Raw genomic sequence first — 24,699 nt, 5'->3', positions numbered from 1 at the left:
TAGTAAAATTTTGGGCGTTTTTTTCTTGGAGTGGGTGGGTTTTGGTGAGCTTTTGGGCTGGAAATCACCATCCCAATCTGGCAACACTGAGGATAAGTGATCTCTGTGTTGTGGTGGTGGGTTCTTTGCCTGAATGCTGTGCTCACAGTGAGGTGTGCACGTATGATTGCTGTGTCCTGTACCCAATTCTGAAGTGGTAACGTCAGTGTGTCCTATGTGTGAATCAATAATTCTGTCTACACTGGACGCGCTAATGCACTACGTTCTATTTATGACATACTGAATTGCGCTACGGACAAATGCATTTGGAATGTTCATGTTGTGTGGAATGTTGTTGGAATGTTGCAGACAGAACACCCCCTTTTGAAAACATTGCCCCCCCGATGTTCTCTGTTAAGAAACGCTAATTTACATGATCAACTCTAAATCTCTTCTGTCATGTTTTCCTTCACCTTCTACAGGAAGAACATGAACACACTCAGTGAGTTTTCTGCTTGTTTTCTTAGTGACTTACATTGTAGGAAGTCGTTCCTGGTTCTGGGAACAATGTTGGTGAAAGTGACTGTGGAAATCAACAGACATGAAGAGTGTGATTATCATGTCAAGAGAAAATTATCCCTGCATCCGTTCCTAAGACATTTGTAATATGATCTTCTACATGAGATGAGATGATGGAGGATCATTTCTGAGAGCAGAATCTCCAGGACTTTACCTCTGTCAGAGATCTTCTTCAGCTCCTCTTTGCAGAAATCCTCCAGTTTGTCTCTCAGCTGATGGACAGATTCTCTCACGCCATCAAAAGAGGAGAGAGAACTGAATGGATTGTCATTTACGTCTGTAGATTCAGGAGGAGCTGAGAGAGACTGGAAACTCTGCAGAAAACAGAAATCAGAGCTCATCACCTCCACACTTCATCAATAACCTGCACCACTGTCAGATTTGTGCGGCTCTTGTTGATCTTTAGTAAATCTCAATCCAGCACTTTCACAGCACCAGCTTCATTCTTCTCATATTCATTATATCATGCTTGTGCTATAAGTTCTAGCGTTTGATACTTACACTATATGTGAACTTTCTAGGAAAACACTTGGATGATCAAACATCTGGCAATAACATAAATGTAACAGATCAAGTGCATCAATGGCGTCACATGGCCAGAGGTGTCAAATAACGAAGAACAAATACTTCGTTACTGTACTTAAGTAGAGTTTTTAGGTATCTTTACTTTACTCTACTGTTTATTTTTTTGCCAACTTTTTACTTCTACTCCTTACATTTAAACGTAATTATCTGTACTTTCTACTCTTTACATTTTAAAAATAAGCTCGTTACTCTAGTTTCGGATTTTTTATTTTTTTCAACACCAGATAGACTGATTTCGAGCGTCATCATTGGATGAGGCACAGAAACCCATAACATTCAGAGATGTCATTGGTGTGTGGGCTGTCCCATCTTTTCTGCGCAAACGAAGTGCATCAAACCGCGGGCGCGGCAAATGTGTCAGAAAGAGATTCAGTTGGCAAGAAATGTCCGAAGCGTCTGAAAGCACAGGCGAGAACATTGGTTGTAGTTCTAGTAATGATGGCGACCAGCAAAACCTTCCACATACTTGGCCTTACCTCAAAGAATTGTTTGAAATCGTCGGGAGCAAAAACGACTCGTGGAGAATGCACTGCAAACTTTGTGAACCAAAGAACCATGTACTTTTGGCTTTCAAGAACTCTTCTTCCAATTTGAAGAAACATGTAGAGGTAAGCTGTTTTCTTTGTTATTATATTAATTCATTTTAGAGTAATGTTAGGCCTAGGCTAATATTGGTCGATTTACAATGTTTGCTTTGGCTTGGCTAGGCCATCAGTTGCCTGCTGAATAGCAGCTAGTCCCAAGTTAGCAGTTAGCCTGTATTAGTTCAGTCATGTTTGAAAATATGATGGCGTGTGTTGCTGCAAAGAGCTGCGGGAAACCCTGTAACACTAAGCTATTAATATTCAGTGTATTAGGGGTAGAACGGTACATGTATTCGTTTTGAACTGAAACGGTACGGACGCCACGGTTCGGTGCATGAATATACACGGAGAATACACGGTATAAAAATAAATAAAATGTGCGTGCAAATTAATTTATCTAATGCGAACCTACTGTTAGATATGGGGGTTTTTTAGGTACACCTAATCTGTAAGTTAGCTCAGAGAGAGTGAGAGAGGCGCGATCGAAAAGTCACAAAGTGTTTACGTGTGTGTGAGAGAGAGAGGCGCGGCCGGGATCGAACAGTGGAAACATAAGGGCCTGTACACATATCGTGTCTTTTGCGCGCTCAAGTTCGTTATTTCAAATGTAGGCGCGCGGAATGCCCGCTCATATTGGAAGCGACGCCCTCGTTTTTTCCAAGCGCGTCCGCGCCGCATCGAGATAAAAACATCTCAACTTTTCAGAATGCCGCAAGCGCACCGTAGGTCACGTGACAAGAACCATTGCTTAGCAACGACAGACGCCTCCGGAGCGCAACCGCCCTAGTGCTTTGGAAAAAGGAGAACGCGGCGCGCCTAGTGTTTTCTACGCGTTTTTAGGCGCGATATGTGAACAGGCCCTTAGAACATACTCCGTCATTTTGTTTATACAGGGCATCATTCAAACTGCAAAGTGTATGTTTGTTACTGTTAATTAATTTTAAGGAAAACAATATTAATCTGAAATGTAGCAAATTAATTTTCAATTCATCCAGGTACAAAATTACATATCTCATGTTTTTATTTTACGGACAAAATTAACTAATTATATAAAACGTCAGTGCACTACAAATAAACTCATATACAAAAAAGCCAGATATACAAAAAAGTATATCAGGTTGATGATGTGTGTGTTTATAAATGATTCAATGATGCATATTTTTCCACAGAGAAAACACCCTAATCATCTGGAGAGATACAAAACTTTCACTTCAAACGCCCTAAGAAGAAAGCCAGAAGGAACACCAGATGAAAGCCCCCCACTCAAGCAAGCTAAGTTATGGGAAACCAGAAGAGTGTCCCAGGATAGTTTGGATAAATCCGTCCTCCATTTTATTATACGAGGCCTTCACCCACCTAATGTAGTTGAGCAGCAGGGCTTCATAGATCTTGTACATCTTCTCCAGCCCAATATTAAAGTGATTTCACGCAACACTGTTGTGAACAAAGTAGAGAAGGCTTCCCTGGAAATGAAAAACAATCTGAAAACCGCTCTAAGTGAACTTCAGTTCATTGCCACTACAACTGACTGCTGGACAGCTTACAGGCGTGGATTCATAGGTGTCACAGCACATTGGATAGACCCCCAGACTATGACAAGATGTTGCGCTGCCCTAGCCTGCAGACAGCTTAAAGGTTCACATACTTTTGCTGTACTTGCCAGTGCTCTGAATGATATCCACAGTGAATTTAATATCCGTGAAAAGATTACCCGCACCACAACTGACAATGGCTCAAATTTCGTGAAAGCTTTTAGGGTTTATGGTCAGACTGATAAAAATAACAATTTAGCAGCAGAGAGTGGTAAAGGAGATGGTGGTGGTAGTGGTCTCTCTCTCTCTCTCTCTCTCTCTCTCTCTCTGTGCGCATGTGCGGAGTGAGTGTGGAAGGAGCCGGTTGTTGGGAGTGAAAGTGTCTCGTTTGTTTGAGTGAGATTTCTTAACTTTTTTTTTGTTTTTTTCTTATTTATTGCTAATAGGATTAGCTTAGTTTTCCCCTGACTTCGGTCAGAGAGGGAGGATAATGGGGACGGAAATGCCGGATCTCTCACGGTTAACCATTAAACATGGTTGTAAGTGTATGCCTGAGGCCGCGGTGTCAGTGGAGGATTGCCTGATAGCCGTGAGTGCGGCGATCGGGGGTGCAAATATCAAATCTGCCTCCTGTATGAACAAAGCAATAGTGTTCTTTCTCAGTGAAAGTCAAATGGTGGACGATTTAGTTGAAACCGGGTTGATAATCAAAGACATTTTTGTGCCCGTTTTGCCTTTATCAAGCCCAGCAAAGAAAATCATTTTATCAAACATACCCCCGTTTGTTAAAAATGAACAACTAGAGCAAATACTCCAGAGGTATGGTAAAATAGTAAGTCCAATTAAAATGATTCCTCTTGGTTGCAAAAATCCTGAGATTAGACACGTAATGTCTTTTCGGCGTCAGGCTTTAATGATTCTGAACTCGAGTGATCCATTAAATCTATCAGTGAAGTTGAGTATTGAGGGAAAGGATTATACTGTTTTTATAAGTTCAGAGTCAATGAAATGTTTTGTGTGCGGTGAATTTGGACACGTCAGACAGGCTTGTCCGAGGCGAGACAGGCCAGCTCCGGCTGCAGGTGCGGTGAACAGCGAGAGGGCGGCCGGCGCGGATGTTGCTCCGACCGCTGTGGCGTCAGAACCGCAGCCGGACGGAGCGATCTCTGCGGCCGGTGATTTGCCCGAGGGGAGACCGGTGTTAGAGGCCTCTGGAGACGGCCTGGCGGAGGCTGTTGAGGAGGAAGCCGGCCCGAGTCAGGCCCCCGCTGTAACGCAGCCGGTGTCGAGCCCGGGACAAGTGTGTTTGCAGTCTAGGCATGAGACTGATTTGGTTTGCGATGGAGGACAGGCGCAGCCTGATAAAATTGAGAGTGATAATACTACTGAGGATAAACAGAGTAAAGATGATATTTCATCTCAAGACCCTGTGGATTTAATGGGTGACTCTGAAAATGAGCATGATGATACGGAGTTTTTGAGAAATTACGCGGCGGATTCGGAGCTCATCTCTGGAGGTAAGACCAAACTGTACTCGCTTCAGCAGATTAATCACTTTTTGGATACTACTAAAGGACATCGTAAACCGAGAATTGAATCATATTTTCCGGATGTAAAATTGTTTTTATTGTCCGGCGCCACGGTGATGAGAAAATCTTCCTTTGAAGAGCTTGATAAACCAAAACGGTTTCGTCTCAAGAAACTTCTTAGTAACGTTAGAAGTTCGTTGAATTTGCAAAGTAAAAAATGAGATTAGCTTGGTTGTCAATTAACCCTTGTGGAGTAATTTTATTGTGTGGTTATCTTTTACTTTTTTTCATGGCACCTTTGAGATTTAGCTCGTTGAATATTAATGGGTGTCGTGAGGCTTTGAAAAGGACTAGCCTTTTTGATTATATTTTTATGAAAAAAAGTAGTGTGGTTTTTTTACAGGAAACTCACACGGATGTTAATAATCAAATCCACTGGCAGAGTGAATGGAATGGTCAGGTTGTCTTGAGTCATGGTTCAAGTAATAGTGCAGGAGTGGCTATTCTTCTTGGAGTTGAGTTTAAGGAACATAATGTGAACGTTTTTGATGTTTTACCAGGAAGAATGCAAAGAGTAGATGTTTCTTTACATGGGCTCAATTTTTCACTCTTCAATGTATATGCCCCTAATATAGGGACTGAACGTACAGGTTTCTTCGGAAAACTTCATACAGCTTTAAGTAGTGTCCCACAGGGTAGGATTATTGTGTTGGCTGGAGATTTTAATTGCACTTTAGATCACACAGTGGACAGGAATCACGAAGAACCTCATAGTCAGTCAGCAGATGTTTTTAGAAAATTGATAGTTTATCATGATCTTGTGGATGTTTGGAGAGAAGCTTTTCCTGATGTAAAACAGTATACGTGGATAAAAGTAAGTTCGAATAGGGTTTCTGCAGCAAGACTTGACAGAATTTATGTACAAAGAAGTGTTTGTGAAAAGTTTTTTGACAGTTGTATTATTCCTACTCCTTTCTCAGATCACCATTATATGTCTGTCAATGTCACTTCTGCACAGAGCACATTTAAATGCCCCTACTGGCGCTTTAGCAATACACTTTTGCAGGATCACAATTTTGTGCACTCTTTTACACTTTTCTGGGAGATGTGGAGAGAGAGTAAATATCAGTACAAGTCCCTAAGTCAGTGGTGGGACATCAGTAAAGTTCAAGTCAAGATGTTTTGTCAGAAGTATACGGCACATAACAAGAAAACTCTTGAATACAAAATGAGATTACTTGAACAAGATATTTTGCAGCTGAATATTGAACAATATGACGGAAGTACTGTTGAGGTGTTGGAAACAAGGAAAATTCTTCTCCACAATCTCCTGGAAGAGAAAGCCAAAGAGACTCTGATTCGTGCCAGGTTTACATCTTTTAATTGCATGGATGCTCCAACATCTTTTTTTTTCAATTTGGAGAGGAGAGTTGTTGATAAAAAACTTTTAAGTCGTCTGAAACTTCCAGAAGGAGGTGAAACAACTGATGAACATGAAATAATTGCTCAAGCACTGCTTTTTTATGAAAATCTGTATAGAGCAGAACCATGTGATGGAGAGATAACAGAAACGCTTCTCCAGGATCTTCCTCATCTGATGGAGAGTGATAAGGCTAAGCTTGATCAGCCATTGCACATGAGTGAACTGACTGCTGCTATCACAGACATTTCTTCAGGAAAGGCTCCGGGTCTGGATGGCTTAACGGCAGAATTTTTTTAACAGTTCTGGTCAGTGATTGGAGAAGACTTGTTCTCAGTTTTTTTAGAGTGCTTTGAAAAAGGCACTTTACCGCTGAGTCTACGAAGAGCGCTTATCACCTTGCTACCCAAGAAGGGGGATCTTGCGGATATAAGAAACTGGCGTCCTGTGTCTTTGCTTGGAGTGGATTACAAGATACTGTCCAAAGCGTTAACTAATAGATTAAAACTCTACATATCAACAATAATTCACGCAGACCAGTCATACTGTATTCCAAAACGTACAATATTTGATAATTTGTTTCTGCTTCGTGATTTGATCTCATTTGCCAGAGACAATAATGTTAATGTGGGGTTTTTATCGTTGGATCAGGAGAAAGCTTTTGATCGTGTGGATCATGGTTTTCTTTCTAAATGTTTTGAAGCATTCGGTTTTGGTTCTTCATTTATTTCTTATGTTAAATTACTGTATACTGATATCTATAGTCTCTTAAAAATAAGTGGTTCACTCACAAGACCTTTTTCAGTTGGCAGAGGCATACGGCAAGGATGTAGTATGTCAGGCATTTTATATGCCATGGCCATTGAACCGTTGCTAACTGCTCTGAGGCGTCAACTTTGCGGAATTTCAACGGCGGGCCATTTTACATCAGAGGTGGCAACTGTTAAACTCAGTGCTTATGCTGACGATGTCACTGTAATAATAAGATCAAATGAAGATGTGTGCAGTCTGGAAGCGGCGCTTGAGATGTATCAGAAAGCCTCCTCAGCGCGAGTCAACTGGGAGAAAAGTGCATCTTTGTTATTAGGCCGATGGGAGGAAGAAGGTAGGCCTGTCCCCAAACTTCCTCAGCGCTGCCCCTGGAGTGCAGAGGGGTTTAAAGTGCTGGGGGTTTTTCTTGGAACAGAGCAATACATGCAGAAAAATTGGGAAGGATTTTATGAAAAGGTGGCTGGGCGCTTACAGAAATGGAGATGGATTCTCCCCCAATTGTCGTACAGAGGGAGGGTTCTTGTTGTTAACAATCTAGCAGCATCTATGCTGTGGCATCGCTTGACTGTTATTGACCCACCAAAAGAACTACTACAAAAACTACAGAAGGACTTTGTTGATTTTTTTTGGGATGGTTTCCACTGGCTTCCTTCTGGAATTTTATATTTGCCAGTAAATGAAGGAGGACAAGGACTGATTGAACTGTCTGCTAAAGTCAGAGCCATGAGACTAAAATCTGCCCAGAGACTGCTTTTTTCTACAGAATTTATCCCTTGGGTGTCTTTAGGTCTAACTTTACTGAGATCCCTTTGTGGAAGTGATCTTGATAAGCAACTGTTTTTGATGTCACCTTTTATTGAAAATGTCACATGTGGTGCTAATTTATATGCATCTGTTTTGAAATCTTGGGAAGTGTTTAGGTTGAATCGGTCTGAAAATGATCATTATGGCTTGAATGAACCACTGTTTCTTAATCCTTTTTTAGGAAATGTTTGCGTGTCTAATTGCATGTTTAAGTTATGTATGAAGAAAGGTTTTACAAAAGTGGGACACTTGATTAATTTAGACTCAAAAGAGTGGAGATCAGCAGAAGATGTTGCCAGGCAGGTTGATTTGAGGTCTGTGAGGGTGGTGGAGCAGTTGATTTCAGGCTTGAAAGCTGCTCTTCCTTCTCCTCTTTTGCAGTTTGTAGAGCATTCTCTAGAGGGAGAGCCTACACATCTGGCTTTTCCAAATTTAGGTGTGTGCCCTGGAGTTTGCCCTGAAACCAGTCAGGTGGGGAGTTTGTTAAATTTTGAGAGATTAAAAGGGCTACTTTTTCATACAGTGGGGAAAAAAGATATGTATCAGGTCTGTGTAAAAACTGCTTATTTTAAGGATCTTAATGGCAGAAATGATACAAAATGGAGAGAAAAGCTCACAGTTGTTGATGATACTTCTCCTTCTTGGAGGCTTTTTTATAAAAGTCCCCTTCCAAAACGTTCAGGTGATCTACAATGGAGAATAGTACATTGTGTGCTAGCCACTAATGTTTTTGTGTCCAAATTCAACTTGAATGTTCTGCCCTCATGTCATGCCTGCAATAGTCTTGAAACAGTCTTTCATGTTTTCATTGAATGTCCAAGGTTGGTGCCGCTTTTTGCTTTGCTGGGAAGAATTATTGATGGGTTGGGTTTTGATTTTAACAACCTATTTTTTATTTTTGGCTGCAGGTATTCTAAAGTGAACAAGGATCGTTGTACTGTTGCTAATTTTATAGTTGGGCAAGCAAAACTAGCTATTTGGAAGACTTGCAGACTTGCTCTTGAAGGGCGAATTGTTAAAGTTTTAAGTTTGTTTACAGCGCTGGTTGAATCAAGAATAAGGGCAGAACATTTATTCTTTAAAACTACAGGAAATATGGTCGAATTTATGAACAAATGGTGTGTAAATAATGGTTTGTTTGTGTTTTGTGAAGATGACTCTTTATCTTTTGTTTGGTGAATACGTTTGGAAAATTATTGTATTAATGTTAAATGTGTAATGTAATTTTTGATTGAGTAAAGAATTTTAAACGTCTCTCTCTCTCTCATTTATTAGTTGTTGCATTAGTTGCATTTATTTATTGTTTCATTTATTAGAACAGTGGTGTTTGAGTTGGGGAGAATTTTTTTCTTGTCCTTTGTTTATTTTTGGACCAATGTATTCAGCAAAGAAAAAACAAACACATGTTTTGATGAATTATGTGTTTGGAGTGGCTAAACTTTCCATATGGCTTTCAAGGAAACATATGATTCAGAAAGAAGGGTCAAAAGAAGTGATTGGGGTGTTTTTAGGATTATTAGCAGCTCGTCTTAGAATTGAATATGCTTATTATAAATTGACAAACAATTTACAGTCTTTTGCTGAAAAATGGTCTGTTGCAAATGTTCTTTGTGTTGTTGATGATGATGGAGACATGGTTTTATCTTTTTAAAATTACAAAGTGTGTGTAGGATTAATGTAACAATGTTGAATTGAATGTTAAATTATGAATTAAACGATATTTTTCAATCTCTCTCTCTCTCTCACACACACACACACACACACACACACACACACACACACACACACACACACACACACACACACACACACACACACACACACACACACACACACACACACACACACACACACACACACGTCACAGGTCGAGGTGGGCCAAGCCAGACTGCACCCACCCCTAGACCAGGATCACCCCGAGGAGCGTGTCAAAGGAGGAGGCAGGAGACAGGAATAAAAAGAATGACAGGCTTTATTAAATATAAAAACAATTTGAAAATCCTAATCTAAAATTCCTCTTCCTTCCTCTTCCCAGGAATCCAAGGCAAGTGGGGGGTCAGGCTCACTTCCTTCTGGCGCTGGTGCCAACTCGCAGTGGTAGGTACTGAACAGGTGGGTATCACAGGTAAGTAAATGAGTCAGGCTTACTTCCTTCTGGCGCTGGTGCCAACTCACAGTGGTAGGTACTGCACGGGTGGGTATCGCAGGTAAGTAAATGAGTCAGGCTTACTTCCTTCTGGCGCTGGTGCCAACTCACAGTGGTAGGTACTGGACAGGTGGGTATCACAGGTGAGTGGGGGGTCAGACTTACTTCCTTCTGGCGCTGGTGCCAACTCACTGAACAGGTGAGTATCACAGGTGAGTATCGCAGGTGAGTAGGTGGATCAGGGCTCACAGGAGTTGTAAAGGGCGGGCACTTCGCACCATACAGGTGGGTTTCAGGGCTACAGCAGACTCAAGTCGCAAGCGGAGCGGGGCTTTGGCTGGCCCAGACAGAATCAATACTTCAAATAGAGGTGAACAGCTCTCACGTTGGTGGCAGGAGACAGAGTCATAAGCTGAACAGGGCTTTCACTGGGGCAGACAGCACACAGACTTCAAGCAGAGGTAAACAGTTCTCACGTGTGTTGCAGGGGACAAAGTCACAAGCTGAGCGGCGTTCGCTGGAACAGACGGAATCAACACTTCGAATAGAGGTGAACAGCTCTCACATTGGTGGTAGGAGACAAAGTCATAAGCTGAGCAGGGCTCTCACTGGGACAGACAGCATAAACTTCAAGCAGAGGTGAACAGCTCTCACATGGGTGGCAGGAGACAAAGTCATAAGCTGAGCAGGGCTCTCACTGGGACAGACAGCATAAACTTCAAGCAGAGGTAAACAGTTCTCACGTGTGTTGCAGGGGACAGAGTCACAAGCTGAGCCGGGCTTTCACTGGGACAGACAGCATACAAACTTCAAGCAGAGGTAACCAGTTCTCACGTGTAGTGTGCACACGGGGGCTTTTCCTTCTGACATCCAACAGGTGACTGCAATCGATCTTGCTAGACTCTTATGATGGACGGTAGACCAGCATAACACATGGGGAGTGCCCGGCGATAAAAGGTAAATCTTCCACACACACACGACAGTCCAATTCCAAACATGCAACGTGATGGGAAACGTCAATTTCAGCACTACAAATCCACTCTTCAAGTGTAAAGTAAGGCCAACACTCACCCAGAGGTCTCGATCTGAAGAGCCGATGATAGTCAGAGTTGGGACAGATGCGGTGAATAATTTCCTCACCACTACAAGCGGCTTCACTTCGCTGGTTTCAATGGCCGAGGGGGAGGCTAGAGATCGACAAGGAATCAGTCTATTTCACTCAGTGCGATGTATACCACGTGATCCAAGCACTTCAAACCAGTATCCAATTTAGTGTAGAAAACATGCGTTTATGAGATTTAATTTGTCAATCACTCATCTCACTCTTTCCCAGTCCAGACGACGAATTCCACTCTTCAAAACTGCCCTCGGATCCCACAAGCAACACTCCGCTTCTTTCACGATGGTCCTTCAGCTGCAACACTCCACAAACATTTCCCAACGGGAGAGAACCACACCAGATCGCCGGGGGAAGACAAAGAAACAACCACACAACGCGGAGAGAGAACACTCCAGATCAACGGAGAAGAAACAACAACGTTGCTATGGCCTCTGTACTTCCTTTTTATAGGGTTACCCCGCCTCCATAATCCTCTCACAGATCGCCACATCAGACCCTCCGCACCAGATGTCAATCGGCCAATCAGTGCCGTTATGGAAACATACCGCGCAACCCGGAAGTGGGCCGGTGTTACAGTAACACCGTTCCGGGCGGAACACAATTCCAGCGGGAACTCAGTTCCGCTTTGCTTTCGTCACCTCGTGACACACACACACACACACACACACACACACACACACACACACACACACACATACTGGTACGGGTGCTTTATAAGGACTTTTCCCCCTAAAAAGATCCATCCTGGTTTATGGGGACCCACCTTTCCCTTTGTCATAGAGATTAATAAAAAATATTAAACTGCTCCTTATGGCATGGGGTAAAAATCTGACTGCTCAGAATTTAATTCTAATGAAACAGTCTGGTAATATGAAGACCTGACAAACTAAAGCACTGTAAGGACAGGGCAGGAGTGGGCGTTTCCTGATTCAATTATGATTTATGAGGACTACCCTGGTTTATCTGGACATCACTCACATACACACACACATCTGACCATTAATTATGAGGACTAACCTGGTATAACCTGGACTAACTTTACCCATGAGAGTGCCACATCACTTAAGTTTGTTTCAATACCAGCATATAGAAAAACAAAACAAGAAATTATCATCAAATTGTTCACACTGGCTTAAACTTTAAGAGAGATTTCAGAAAACTAACCTGAGTTTGTAATGTGAGATTTAACAGGTGTGAAGTGAGTGAAGAGCAAAGAGAGAAGAGGGAAAGTGAAATACGGAAATATTTTAGCTTTAAAAATTAAGAAAATAAAAAACCAAAAGGAGTTTACACTATTTAACCATCACTGACAAATGCATTCACCCACAAGTATTTTTCATATTTGAACCTTGAATGTCAGTCTTAATTTATTCATTAGATTTTAAGAAGTTTTGTCTAAAGATAGTTTTGAATAAAGCTAAATATTTCCAGTTGATTGGGTTTGGGTTTTGTTAATGTGAAAAGAGAAGATTGTTCAAGACTTGGTATTAGTATCTAAATGAACATTGCTGACCATTTGGGTTTAACTGTACATCTGTAACCATATGAATCATGCATACACACACAACCCTAACTAACCCTTGATTATGAGGACATTTTGGGTTTAACTGGACCTCTCACACACACACTCTCAAACACCTGACTAACCCTTGATTATGAGGACATTTTGGGTTTAACTGGACTTCACTCACACACACACTCAAACACCTGACTAACCCTTGATTATGAGGACATTTTGGGTTTAACTGGACCTCTCACACACACACTCTCAAACACACACAAACACCTGACTAACCCTTGATTATGAGGACATTTTGGGTTTAACTGGACCGCTCACACACACACTCTCAAACACCTGACTAACCCTTGATTATGAGGACATTTTGGGTTTAACTGGACCTCTCACACACACACTCAAACACACAAACACCTGACTAACCCTTGATTATGAGGACATTTTGGGTTTAACTGGACCTCTCACACACGAACACCTAACTAACCCTTGATTATGAGGACATTTTGGATTTAACTGGACCTCTCTCTCACACACACACACACTCTCAAACACCCGACTAACCCTTGATTATGAGGACATTTTGGGTTTAACTGGACCTCACTCACACACTCTCAAACACCTGACTAACCCTTGATTATGAGGACATTTTGGATTTAACTGGACCTCTCTCACACACACACACTCTCAAACACCCGACTAACCCTTGATTATGAGGACATTTTGGGTTTAACTGGACCTCACTCACACACTCTCAAACACACACAAACACCTGACTAACCCTTGATTATGAGGACAAACTGGGTTTAAATGGACATCACAATTAACTCCACACATAGCAGGAGTACCTGTATTAGAGTTAACCATACTAAACCAAATCAACTATTCTACGTTAAAGAGTGAATTCACAAATGATTGTGCATCTTTTTGCTGCCACTAAACCTGTAAAAGTAATACGCACACCTAAGGAAATAGTGCTACAATGTGCTGTTGCTATATCAACCAACATATACACATGTGGTGCAAAATGAACCTGGTTGGAGAAAAGGATTAAAGATCAGCAAGTTTTACACTTCATAGAAGACTAGTTAAAGGACAATTAGATGAAGAAATGCAACTAGACAGCCAATAAAAACTAACAAAATTAAATTGAAAGGGCAATTTTTATTTTGCAAATGGTAAAAAAAAGGCTCAACAACTGAGGTCTAATAAGGCCATTATTAGAGATGCACCGATTGATCGGCTTGGGACCGGAATTGGACGATTTTCACGTGAACGGCCATGACCGGCGATCGGCCAGTCAGTCTGACATATACCGGTCAAACGCACTCTGGCGCCGCATGATTAACATCGCGCAACATCAGCATCACACGTGCACACGTAACGCACATGTAGAAAACCTCATGAATTACGTCAGTTTCACACCGCAAGCGTGAGAGGCGCGTATTTTTTTCGGCGTGCATGTTAATCAATGAGTGCATCACACCGGGAGCAGGACAAGCAGGAGCGTCGCGTGAGCAGCAGTGAAGCGCAGAGTCTATTTTTGCTGCGTTGCTCACACTCAATTAAAGTGAAAGCACACTTTTTTTGATGTGCAAAATAAATATGATTTCACACAAAAAGTGCCAAAAATGCACTGAATTTGCATGTCTAGTGTGTTTTAACAAGAACTGGAATAGGCTATGTCAGAAAAGAAAATGAAATGACTCAAAAATATTTATAGAAAATTCACCCATTTAAACTTGTTTTTATTATTCAGTTTGGGTAGAAGTATATGGTGTTTTATATAAAAAAAAAAACATATAGAAAATAAATGTGTGTGCTGTTCAGTGGTTAGAAAAAATGAAATCGGAATCGGCTAAAATCGGTATCGGCGGGTCAACCTCGGAAAAAATCGGAATTGGATTACAATACAAAATTGTAATCGGTACATCTCTAACCATTATGGGACTAAAGTGCATGAGGGAGTGTGCCTCAAAATGACCACAGCAACACACTGGAAATAAAACCAAATTAAATTGCCTTCCAGTAAATGCATGTATTTGTAAATTTCTTTCAAAACAGTGTTTTAATAAAAGTAAATAAAAGGATGTCTTGAACACTCTTCTGGCCCAAAAACACTTTAGAGAACAAAACCCACAGACATTAAAGGTTGTATCAGCGATTTCAGGCCCAAACATAAATGATCACATTCATCTAATCTTTCCTAACAATCCGCTAGCTGCCCGCCCCATAAGCATGCCGTCCAAAAACCGCGTCTCTGTAGGCAGCCTAGGCTCTGAGATCTGCACACAAAAACAATGGGTTTCACCAACCACCAAAACCAAAATAAACAGTGTTCCAACCAATCACCGACAGTTCCAACCAATCACCGCAAAATCTCAAACCACAACACCCCCACCTTTTGTGTGCAGATCTGAGAGCCTAGGCTGCCTACAGAGACGCGGTTTTTGGACGGCATACTTATGGGGCGGGCAGCTAGCGGATCGTTAGGAAAAATTAGATGAATGTGATCATTTATATTTGGGCCTATTTTTGGGCCTGAAATCGCTGATACAACCTTTAATGGAAGGCAACACTGATCTCTCGAAGAACTCTAAGATGATTTCTTTTTCAACATCAAACCTCGGTTCCTCACGAAATCCCTTATATTTTGGGCCGTTCTTTCTCTCAGAACAGGGTCCTCTGCAGTCTTGCACTGCTCACACTCTGCCTTTGTTGCAAGGTGTCCCTTTGAAATATGGACTCTGAAATGTTTCATGACAGCATTCACTTCATTTGGGCTCCATGGCCTTTTCACTATTCTCCTCAATTTGGTCTCTGTAAAACAAACAAACAAACAAACATACATATGTATACCTATACACCTATATGTATATACATGGAATAACTTTAATATACCCAAATGTTTAAATACCTCTGGTGTTCTCAGTTTCATCCTGATTCATTTGGCTTTTTCCTGAGGGGTAAAAAGCAACAATTAAAATGTATTCCAGCCCTACAATCTAAACAGTTTCGGACCATGTGAAATATCAGCAGATAAGCACACAGGGAAAACTAGTCTCTGGTCCTGTGTAACACGAAAAGGACCACTTTACACTGAAATGTTTTTTGGTGAACGGAGTAGTATTGGATGAGTTGATCAGAAAGATCAACACCTCCCATATTCTTGCTGTATTCAGTGACCGGGGTTGGGCATGGAATGGATTTGGTGTTCCAGCCTCCATCCTGAGTTCTTACCCTCCTCTGAACTGTGTTGCCAGAGAAGGCCGGGTGAATTGTGGAGCAGACAGAGACTTCCCGAGTGTCCATCCACTAAACGAAAACCAGAGGGCCGTCACGGATCCACCTGATGGTGCCCCTAGGATCCTTTTTGTTCATGGCATTTGTGGTTGTGCGGGGGCATCCTCGTCTCTGTTGTCCCTGTAGGTGCCACATGCTCCAAAGTTCATGCTGTAGAGATCCATGAATAGCTTTGGACTTGTGTAGAAGTTGTCTACATACACATTGTAGCCACTCCCTAGGAATGATTTGCTCATGAGGGACATAACCGAGTCGTATGCCAGTCCTACACCAGAAGCAAACACAGACTTCCCCGTGTATACAGCAAAGTCTAAAGTGTACCCAATGCTGCTGTCTGCCAGCACAAAAAGTTTGAAGCCCCACTTAGTTGGCTTCGCCTTCATATATTGCGTCATGCCAGTGTGAGCCTTTGTTGGCACCATCCTCTCGTCCACTGAAAGGTTCTGCCGTGGGCGATAAAATGCTCTGCATGCATGTTTGATGTCATCTAAAAGGGGCTTCAGACGAAACAGCCGGTCATAAGCTGGTGTCCCTCTCTTCCGGTCGTTGTGGACATCTTCATCAGGGTTGCTCATGTGGATGTTCCAGGAAATTACCTGCTACCTGTCACGTGCCATCACTGAGTGGGGAAACTGTTGGCTGAAAATGGTGTTTGTCCTCCAGTAGTCCCGGATATTTGTCAGTCTCACCAGTGCAAAAAAGAAAGTCAGTCCTAAATATTGGAAAAATTCTTCAACAGTTAATTTTTTCCAGGAATATTTTTTGCCAGTGGCAATGTTTTTTTTGCAGCGTCTGTGTATGTGTTATTACACAAAGTGGTTGCTGCACTGTCACTGACAAAAAGTTTGAAAAGGTCCAATGGTGTGTATATGGATGATGTCCTGGCTTTATTGTTGGGACGAACCTTTTGGGCACTGGAGGGATGTCTGGCTGACTCTTACTGTTCCATGATGGAGTTGGGGCTGCTGGCTGAGGTGATCTAGATCTCGACCTTGTGGATTCAGGACTCTGTCGACCCCTCAAGCTGCCGGATCTGGATCTGGATCTGGATCTTGACCTTGACCGCGCTCTCCCTCTAGACCGTGACTGCAGCCGTTCATGGCCTATTCTAGAGTGCGGATCGGGCCGAATTTTTCTGTCCGAGCCCGGCCCGCGTCCGACAGAGCAGTAAACCGAACCCGACCCGAGCCCGACAGGCATACAGATATTTATGTTCGAGCCCGACCCGAGACCGAAAGTTAAAATCCCGTTTTTTTTTATTCTCATACTAATGACACATGTACGTTTGTTTGTGTGGAAAGCCCGCTTTTATTAAGCAACTGAAAGGAAGAGATTCAGAAATGTCAATAGATGAGCGTTTCAGCGCCACGGCTACATAAACAAATTTCCGCACACAGGAAGACAGATGTTATGGTAATATTTTACATATTTTTTAATCACAAAAACGAACATTTGCATCAAGTGAAAGCATCAGGCACATTGGCTACCTACATTATAACCTGTTTTAAATTTAAAATGTTCAATGCCTTCGCGCTGATGTGACCGAGCCCGACCCGAACCCGAACATCATTTCTAAATATCTGTCCGAACCCGGCCCAGCCCGTCGGGTACCGGCGGGTCCCGTCGGGCTTGGGTCGGGTATCCATCCTCTAGCCTATTCCTGGCAGCTGCTGGGATGCTGCAGCAGAAGTGGGAGGCTGGGATGCTGCAGCAGAAGTGGGAGGCTGGGATGCTGCAGCAGAAGTGGGAGGCTGCGATGCTGCAGCAGAAGTGGGAGGCTGCGATGCTGCAGCAGAAGTGGAAGGCTGGGATGCTGCAGCAGAAGTGGAAGGCTGCGATGCTGCAGCAGAAGTGGAAGGCTGCGATGCTGCAGCAGAAGTGGAAGGCTGCGATGCTGCAGCAGAAGTGGAAGGCTGCGATGCTGCAGCAGAAGTGGAAGGCTGCGATGCTGCAGCAGAAGTGGAAGGCTGCGATGCTGCAGCAGAAGTGGAAGGCTGCGATGCTGCAGCAGAAGTGGAAGGCTGCGATGCTGCAGCAGAAGTGGAAGGCTGGGATGCTGCAGCAGAAGTGGAAGGCTGGGATGCTGCAGCAGAAGTGGAAGGCTGGGATGCTGCAGCAGAAGTGGAAGGCTGGGATGCTGCAGCAGAAGTGGAAGGCTGCGATGCTGCAGCAGAAGTGGAAGGCTGCGATGCTGCAGCAGAAGTGGAAGGCTGCGATGCTGCAGCAGAAGTGGAAGGCTGCGATGCTGCAGCAGAAGTGGAAGGCTGGGATGCTGCAGCAGAAGTGGAAGGCTGGGATGCTGCAGCAGAAGTGGAAGGCTGGGATGCTGCAGCAGAAGTGGAAGGCTGGGATGCTGCAGCAGAAGTGGAAGGCTGCGATGCTGCAGCAGAAGTGGAAGGCTGGGATGCTGCAGCAGAAGTGGAAGGCTGCGATGCTGCAGCAGAAGTGGAAGGCTGGGATGCTGCAGCAGAAGTGGAAGGCTGCGATGCTGCAGCAGAAGTGGAAGGCTGGGATGCTGCAGCAGAAGTGGAAGGCTGGGATGCTGCAGCAGAAGTGGAAGGCTGGGATGCTGCAGCAGAAGTGGAAGGCTGGGATGCTGCAGCAGAAGTGGAAGGCTGGGATGCTGCAGCAGAAGTGGAAGGCTGCGATGCTGCAGCAGAAGTGGAAGGCTGCGATGCTGCAGCAGAAGTGGAAGGCTGCGATGCTGCAGCAGAAGTGGAAGGCTGGGATGCTGCAGCAGAAGTGGAAGGCTGGGATGCTGCAGCAGAAGTGGAAGGCTGGGATGCTGCAGCAGAAGTGGAAGGCTGGGATGCTGCAGCAGAAGTGGAAGGCTGCGATGCTGCAGCAGAAGTGGAAGGCTGGGATGCTGCAGCAGAAGTGGAAGGCTGCGATGCTGCAGCAGAAGTGGAAGGCTGGGATGCTGCAGCAGAAGTGGAAGGCTGCGATGCTGCAGCAGAAGTGGAAGGCTGGGATGCTGCAGCAGAAGTGGAAGGCTGGGATGCTGCAGCAGAAGTGGAAGGCTGGGATGCTGCAGCAGAAGTGGAAGGCTGCGATGCTGCAGCAGAAGTGGAAGGCTGGGATGCTGCAGCAGAAGTGGAAGGCTGGGATGCTGCAGCAGAAGTGGAAGGCTGGGATGCTGCAGCAGAAGTGGAAGGCTGGGATGCTGCAGCAGAAGTGGAAGGCTGGGATGCTGCAGCAGAAGTGGAAGGCTGGGATGCTGCAGCAGAAGTGGAAGGCTGGGATGCTGCAGCAGAAGTGGAAGGCTGGGATGCTGCAGCAGAAGTGGAAGGCTGGGATGCTGCAGCAGAAGTGGAAGGCTGGGATGCTGCAGCAGAAGTGGAAGGCTGGGATGCTGCAGCAGAAGTGGGAGGACCCTCCTCAGCGGAAGAATGGGAGCTTTCCTGTCTGGCTCGGGTGGGTGGGCTGGTGTCTTCATTATCATGACTGTAAAACAAATAAAGCAAAATATTAGATCATACATATCAGATCAATTAGTGTTTTTGTATTTGATTTCTCACATAAGATAACAATGGCTGAGATTGCTACTGTACCCCCCAACCCACCACAGCTATAATATGAGCACTCTCTCCCCAGCCAAAAGGTGTGACCAACCCCCCACTACAACATCCTTGAGACATTCTCTCCACAGCTAAAAGGTGTGACCAACCCCCCACTATCCTTTGTTTGTCTGAGTTTACCTAGAGATACAAACAATGGCTGAGAGACAAAGTGTAATCCACAACTCTTACTACTCTGTAACAAACATAGAAAACGAAATACTACTTTTACAGAACTTATTATTACATATTTAGAAAATTTATATTTTATAATATTCGTTTTTTTTATATACTTTTACAGTAAATAAATAAATGGAACTTACTCTTCAGCAGTGTCTAGACCATCCTGGTAATCGAGTTCCTCATCAGTCAAATAGCTCTCTTCTCCAGAAAATCCATCATCCTCCATGGCATCAAAAAAGGCCAGCGCTTGATTTAGATCCATGTTTCTCAATCTCTGACGATCCATTATTCTCCGTGTATTCTTCAAAACTTGCGTCTCTCTGTGCGTCTCTCTCTCCCCTCGAAACCACTGTGCCGTGCGTCTCTCTCTCTCTCTCTCTCTCTCCACAATATCAGCCTTGGTTCATGCGTAATGACGCACACCAACGTGGACGACGGATCAGCCTGTCATTGGTCAACAACCTCACGCAAAGAATCACGTGATATCCAAAATGGCAGCTAGCATCGAGCTAGCGGCAAAAATGACAGAAAATGTATAAATTATGGACATCAAGTGGATAAAACTTGGATATAAGCGTTTGGATTTATTGCTGAAACACTCTAAAAGGACGCATAAGTTCCAGGCTGGATAGAAAAACTTCTGTAAAGGCTAGAAAGACACCAAAGACACCCCCGTGACGGCTAGCTCGTTAGCTTTCTGCTGCAAAAAAACGGTAAGAAAATCAATCAAATAATATAAATATTTATCGGAGGAGTCGTGTGGCGTCGTGGACGATGCCGTCGGGCTCAAAGGGTTAATGCAAATGGGTGGAGTGTCTGTTCCGGATGGCTCCTGGACGCCTTCCCGGGAAGGTGTTCCGGGCGCGTCCCACCGGGAGGAGACCCCGGGGAAGACCTAGGACACGCTGGAGAGACTGTCTCCCGGCTGGCCTGGGAACGCCTCGGTGTCCCCCCGGAAGAGCTAGAGGAAGTGGCTAGGGAGAGGGAAGTCTGGGCATCTCTGCTTAGACTGCTGCCCCCGCGACATGGCCCCGGATAAGCAAAAGAAGATGGATGGATGGATTTGTTTTAGACAAATATGCTTGCACTCTGTCACCAACTAGATATATTTAAATTAATGAAGGCCACTTTTCACTGGTAACAAAAGACATTTAGCATTATCAGGACCCACAAATATTCCCCCACTGCATTATATATATATAGTAGTTTAATGTAGTATTGACACTAAAACTCTGTAAACTTGATTGTTTCCCCTCAAACAGTAACTTTTATTTTTGGGTGTCCTATACACAATACATATTGTCACTATCCACAATATATATTGTTGCATTTTTGTATTGCGATACATTGCTTAATTGACAGCCAATCGGAATCAATTCTGCTATAACATGCTTCAATATATAAGCGGCAGTCAAAGATGCGATCACAATAAACAGAACGTTACCGTCTGCTGGTTGGACCCTAACACAGTTATGGTTAGTGTGAATGGGCCTTAACAGTTTACATCTCTGTGACTGAAAGTCACAAAGCATATCCAGATTGAAAAGTGTGCATATTGGGTCTACAGCTTATCCACAATAAAGAAGCAGCCGACACATACCCAAAGCAACATCTTTTCCTCAAACCCTATCCCTGACATGACGGTCCTCGTAGTGGAGAACTGTCCTTACATTTCAGGTCAGTGTCATGCCCATCCCCCAACGCACGAGTTATGAAAATGAATGAACCGAGCAAGGTACATTTTACTCGAATTTGAGACGTCACAACAGGGTCTTTAAGACGACAGTCCACGTCAACCAGTCTAGTATGGTGCCCAACCATCCTACACTTAACATTGCCTGTGTCAAAGAGAAGAAAACAATGAAGGAACATGCGCTCACTTACTTTCTGTTTCACTGATGAGGAAGGATTCACACTGCATTCAGTCACAGCCACTGATGTCTCGTCACACAATTCCTGTAATTATGAGAAAGACAGGTACAACACTGAGGCAAGGATGTTTGCCAATTGGTCACCGCAACTAATTCTAGTATCAGTCTAAATATCTAGTGTCCCTTTCATTGCTCCGTCGTGCACAAAGCAGACATGCAGAATTTAAAAAAAATAATCTGCATCATATAAAAAACTAACATTCATGAAATACAGAACATGGTTGACTTTCAGTGATAAATTATTTAAGAGACTCACCCTTAAACGCCAAGGCCAAGAGGAATCCCCATAGTTGTATGTGACCTCCTCATCTGGAAAGATATGTCTTATACTAAACAGACACAGGTGTGGCCTTCCGTCAACAATGACTGTCTTGACTTTGCAATTTGGATCATTCACCAGTCGTCCAAGTGAATGTCCACCGTACTCTTTTGTTGCATCTATGCTGTGATAAAAATAGTGCAGTAAGAAACTTAAAACATAGACACACACTGAAACATACGGTTCTAACTGAACATTTGGGTTAGGCTAACCTTGGCCTATTTAACCTATATTCAAATACACATGGTTAAAGTTAACTTGACTTCCTAAGAATTTAATAGGTCAGATGATCCACTTAAGGTAAAAAAATAATACCCCAGTTGAAAAATAACCATGTTATTGATTATCACTAACTAATAAGTTCCTCATGTTATGAGAACCATAGCAAATCTGCTATTGTAATAGTGCTGCACGATTAATCTTATCGCAATCGTAATCGCGATGTCAAGCCTGTGCGATTATATGACGCAAAATGCTGCGATTTTGTGTAAAATAAACAATGGGCTGGTACGCAATTAACGCAGCATCTGTTATTTTTTGTCATCCTTTGGCTAGTGTTACATGATAATGCTCTCATGCGATTGCTTAAAACCATTAATGCGAGACAAGTCAAAAGAGAGCGCGCTGATTCGCTGAATGTCCGACTGTGACTCATAGAAAGACATGCGCCAGAAATACAGTTCTCTTTCGCGCTTGAACGAACAATAACACACAATTATGCCAAAATGTCGTTTGTCGAGTATCTTCATAACATAAGAGCAGTCTTATGATGGACGTATAGAGTTGTGAGAGAATGAGGCGCATGTGAGATCCGCGTCTCTGTCAGCAGCGGCTGCTCTTAAAGGGCCAGCAGCCAAAGCTTCCTGTCAGTAAAGTAAATCAAAGAACAAAGGGGACAGAGAAAATTACTCACTGCTCTTGACTAAAGAACTTATGTAGCTTTAATAAGGATTAGTCTATTTATTATGTTTGATAACTTTATTAAATTTCTGTATACCTGAAAGAAAGGGAGGGCACAGGTAAATATGACATTTATTATGGGTTTATGTGAGGATTATTTGAAGTTCACTTAAATTAAAAGCTGTTATATTTAATGAAGTCTAATAAATGTTTTTTTTATTTTTTATTATAGCTTTCAATTGTAATGATGGAATCACTGTAATGTTGGATGGCTATAATTAATGTTTTTAATGGGGGTGGATTAATTTATATCCAGACATCAATGGCTTCGATGTTATCAATCATTTAGTTGTTGTTGCTAGTTTGAGTTGAGAAATACACATTTCAGAATTATCACTAATCTGTGTGTGCATTTTGCTTTAGATCCAAGCAAGTAGACTCATGAAACCATTTGTTTATTATATCGCAATTGCATATTCCAATTGCAATATTGACCTCAATCGCAATATGACATTTCCCCCAAATCGTGCAGCCCTATATTGTAATAATAATAATCATCATCATAATCATAACTGTTTTTATTAGAATGACATGCAACTAGTTTGCTCTGAATATGAACCAAAAATAAATAAATAAACCAAAAAAGAAACAGCCAGCTTACCAATAACTGGTTCCATTCCATGTGAAGTCAAACAAGTAGTTGCCTTGAACATCTTTAACATGTTTACTTTGAGAGAGAATCCCACGGTATTCAACAACAAAGGTGGATGGTTCAATGTGCTCAAGTGCAAACACACCTCTCCCTAAAAGAGCAAAATAATATATAATAATACAAATAAAACATGAATCCAAGTGCACCTATATGTTACACAGCTAACCAACCTATCCTTTTAAAGAGTTAAATCCTGTAAAACTGTGTAATGTATAAATGTAATATGAGGTGCAAGAAAAAAAAAAAATAAATAAAGAAAAAAAAAAAAAAATCAAGCATTGGTTTTCACTGTGATATAGTCTACTAGTTGAATTTGGTTGTAACCAAATTAGGTACAACAAATAAAATAAAAATAAATACTTAACTATGTATACAGAGAATAATGTTTACATTATTCTCTGTATACATAGTTAAGTATTTATTTTAAAATAATAATAATAAAAAAATTGTTTAAAGTTTTTTTTTTTCCATCTCTTAACCTTTATGAAAAAATTAGCGGCTTACCCAAGGGTAAAATGTGTGAATTTGAAAGATCATGTCCAGACTGCCAGCAATAGGCCTACTTTTCATTCTTACAAGTGCATGCCTACTTTATGATTTGATTTGCCTGCAGTCTGAACATAGTCAAATTGCCTTGTGGTGCACAATTTACCTTTGAATGTGTTGATTTGTCGTCCCTCAATGAAGGCTTTGTCTTTGCCCGACAATATGTGTTCTTTTGCATCCTGCTCAGGTTTTATTCTCTTCTTTCTTAACATGTTGACTGAAAACATTCCAGACAACATAATTAGTATGTGTGTATATATATAAATATATATATATATATATATATATTAGATAGATAGATAGATGCTTTATATACAGTACATTATTGTCAGACTGTAGTCTATATCAATAAATACAACATTTTACACATAAATAGTTGATAAGTGAGGTTTTGAGGCTTGCTACTTATGATAAGAAACAGTCTCCGATTTCAAATTCAGTCCATTTTAATACCATTTTATCACTCTTTAATGTGGCGCCTCAGATCAAACGAAGCTAACTAAACTCGTTACTTAGAAAAATTAACTATAGAGAGAAAGTTTTAGAAAATGTTACATGTATTACACCTGATTTACATTAAAATAATACATGTAAAATCAAATTGGAAATAGAATCGAAAGAATGTGAATTAAAATTGAATCATAAAATGTCTGCTAATATCCAGCCCTAAAATGAATAAACTAAAT

The 24,699-nt window shown here is 42.3% G+C and overlaps 2 protein-coding genes across 3 annotated transcripts in view; both read right to left on the bottom strand.

Moving 5' to 3' along the window:
* Positions 1 to 24,699, bottom strand: part of LOC307004703 (tripartite motif-containing protein 16-like) — a 53,936-nt gene that overhangs the window by 17,433 nt on the left and 11,804 nt on the right. Inside the window, exons 4-5 of the mRNA XM_079624113.1 lie at positions 713 to 872; positions 515 to 562 (exon numbers count right to left, since the gene is read on the bottom strand). Coding sequence (XP_079480239.1) covers positions 515 to 562; positions 713 to 872 — 208 coding nt within the window. The remainder of the gene's footprint in view (positions 1 to 514; positions 563 to 712; positions 873 to 24,699) is intronic.
* Positions 15,064 to 24,226, bottom strand: LOC307004722 (histone-lysine N-methyltransferase set-1-like). Of its 2 annotated transcripts, XM_079624138.1 has the most exons (6): positions 24,120 to 24,226; positions 23,417 to 23,558; positions 21,793 to 21,979; positions 21,490 to 21,561; positions 15,480 to 15,521; positions 15,064 to 15,382 (listed from the first exon to the last, which is right to left on the bottom strand). In XM_079624138.1, the coding sequence occupies exons 1-5, from the start codon at positions 24,223 to 24,225 to the stop codon at positions 15,507 to 15,509; spliced, it is 522 nt and encodes a 173-aa protein (XP_079480264.1). In that variant the 5' UTR covers position 24,226; the 3' UTR covers positions 15,064 to 15,382; positions 15,480 to 15,506. The 2 variants fall into 2 exon arrangements, with proteins under 2 accessions (XP_079480264.1, XP_079480263.1); XM_079624137.1 differs by lacking the exons at positions 15,064 to 15,382; positions 15,480 to 15,521 and having other exon boundaries at positions 20,744 to 21,561.

The sequence above is a fragment of the Phoxinus phoxinus genome (genome assembly GCF_949152265.1).
Source record: "Phoxinus phoxinus genome assembly, chromosome: 9".
NCBI lineage: Eukaryota > Metazoa > Chordata > Actinopteri > Cypriniformes > Leuciscidae > Phoxinus > Phoxinus phoxinus.
Note: the sequence above shows the minus strand (reverse complement) of the source record. Positions and strands in the feature narration are given on the sequence as shown.

What these genes read in the sequence shown, in the direction of transcription:
- LOC307004722 (XM_079624137.1), bottom strand. Translation starts at nt 24,225, where the DNA reads ATGTTAAGAAAGAAGAGAATAAAACCTGAGCAGGATGCAAAAGAACAC. An exon ending in ACAAATCAACACATTCAAAG is followed by an intron (nt 23,559 to 24,119) that starts GTAAATTGTGCA and finishes TTGCTCTTTTAG; the next exon opens with GGAGAGGTGTGTTTGCACTT. An exon ending in TGGAATGGAACCAGTTATTG is followed by an intron (nt 21,980 to 23,416) that starts GTAAGCTGGCTG and finishes TTTTTATCACAG; the next exon opens with CATAGATGCAACAAAAGAGT.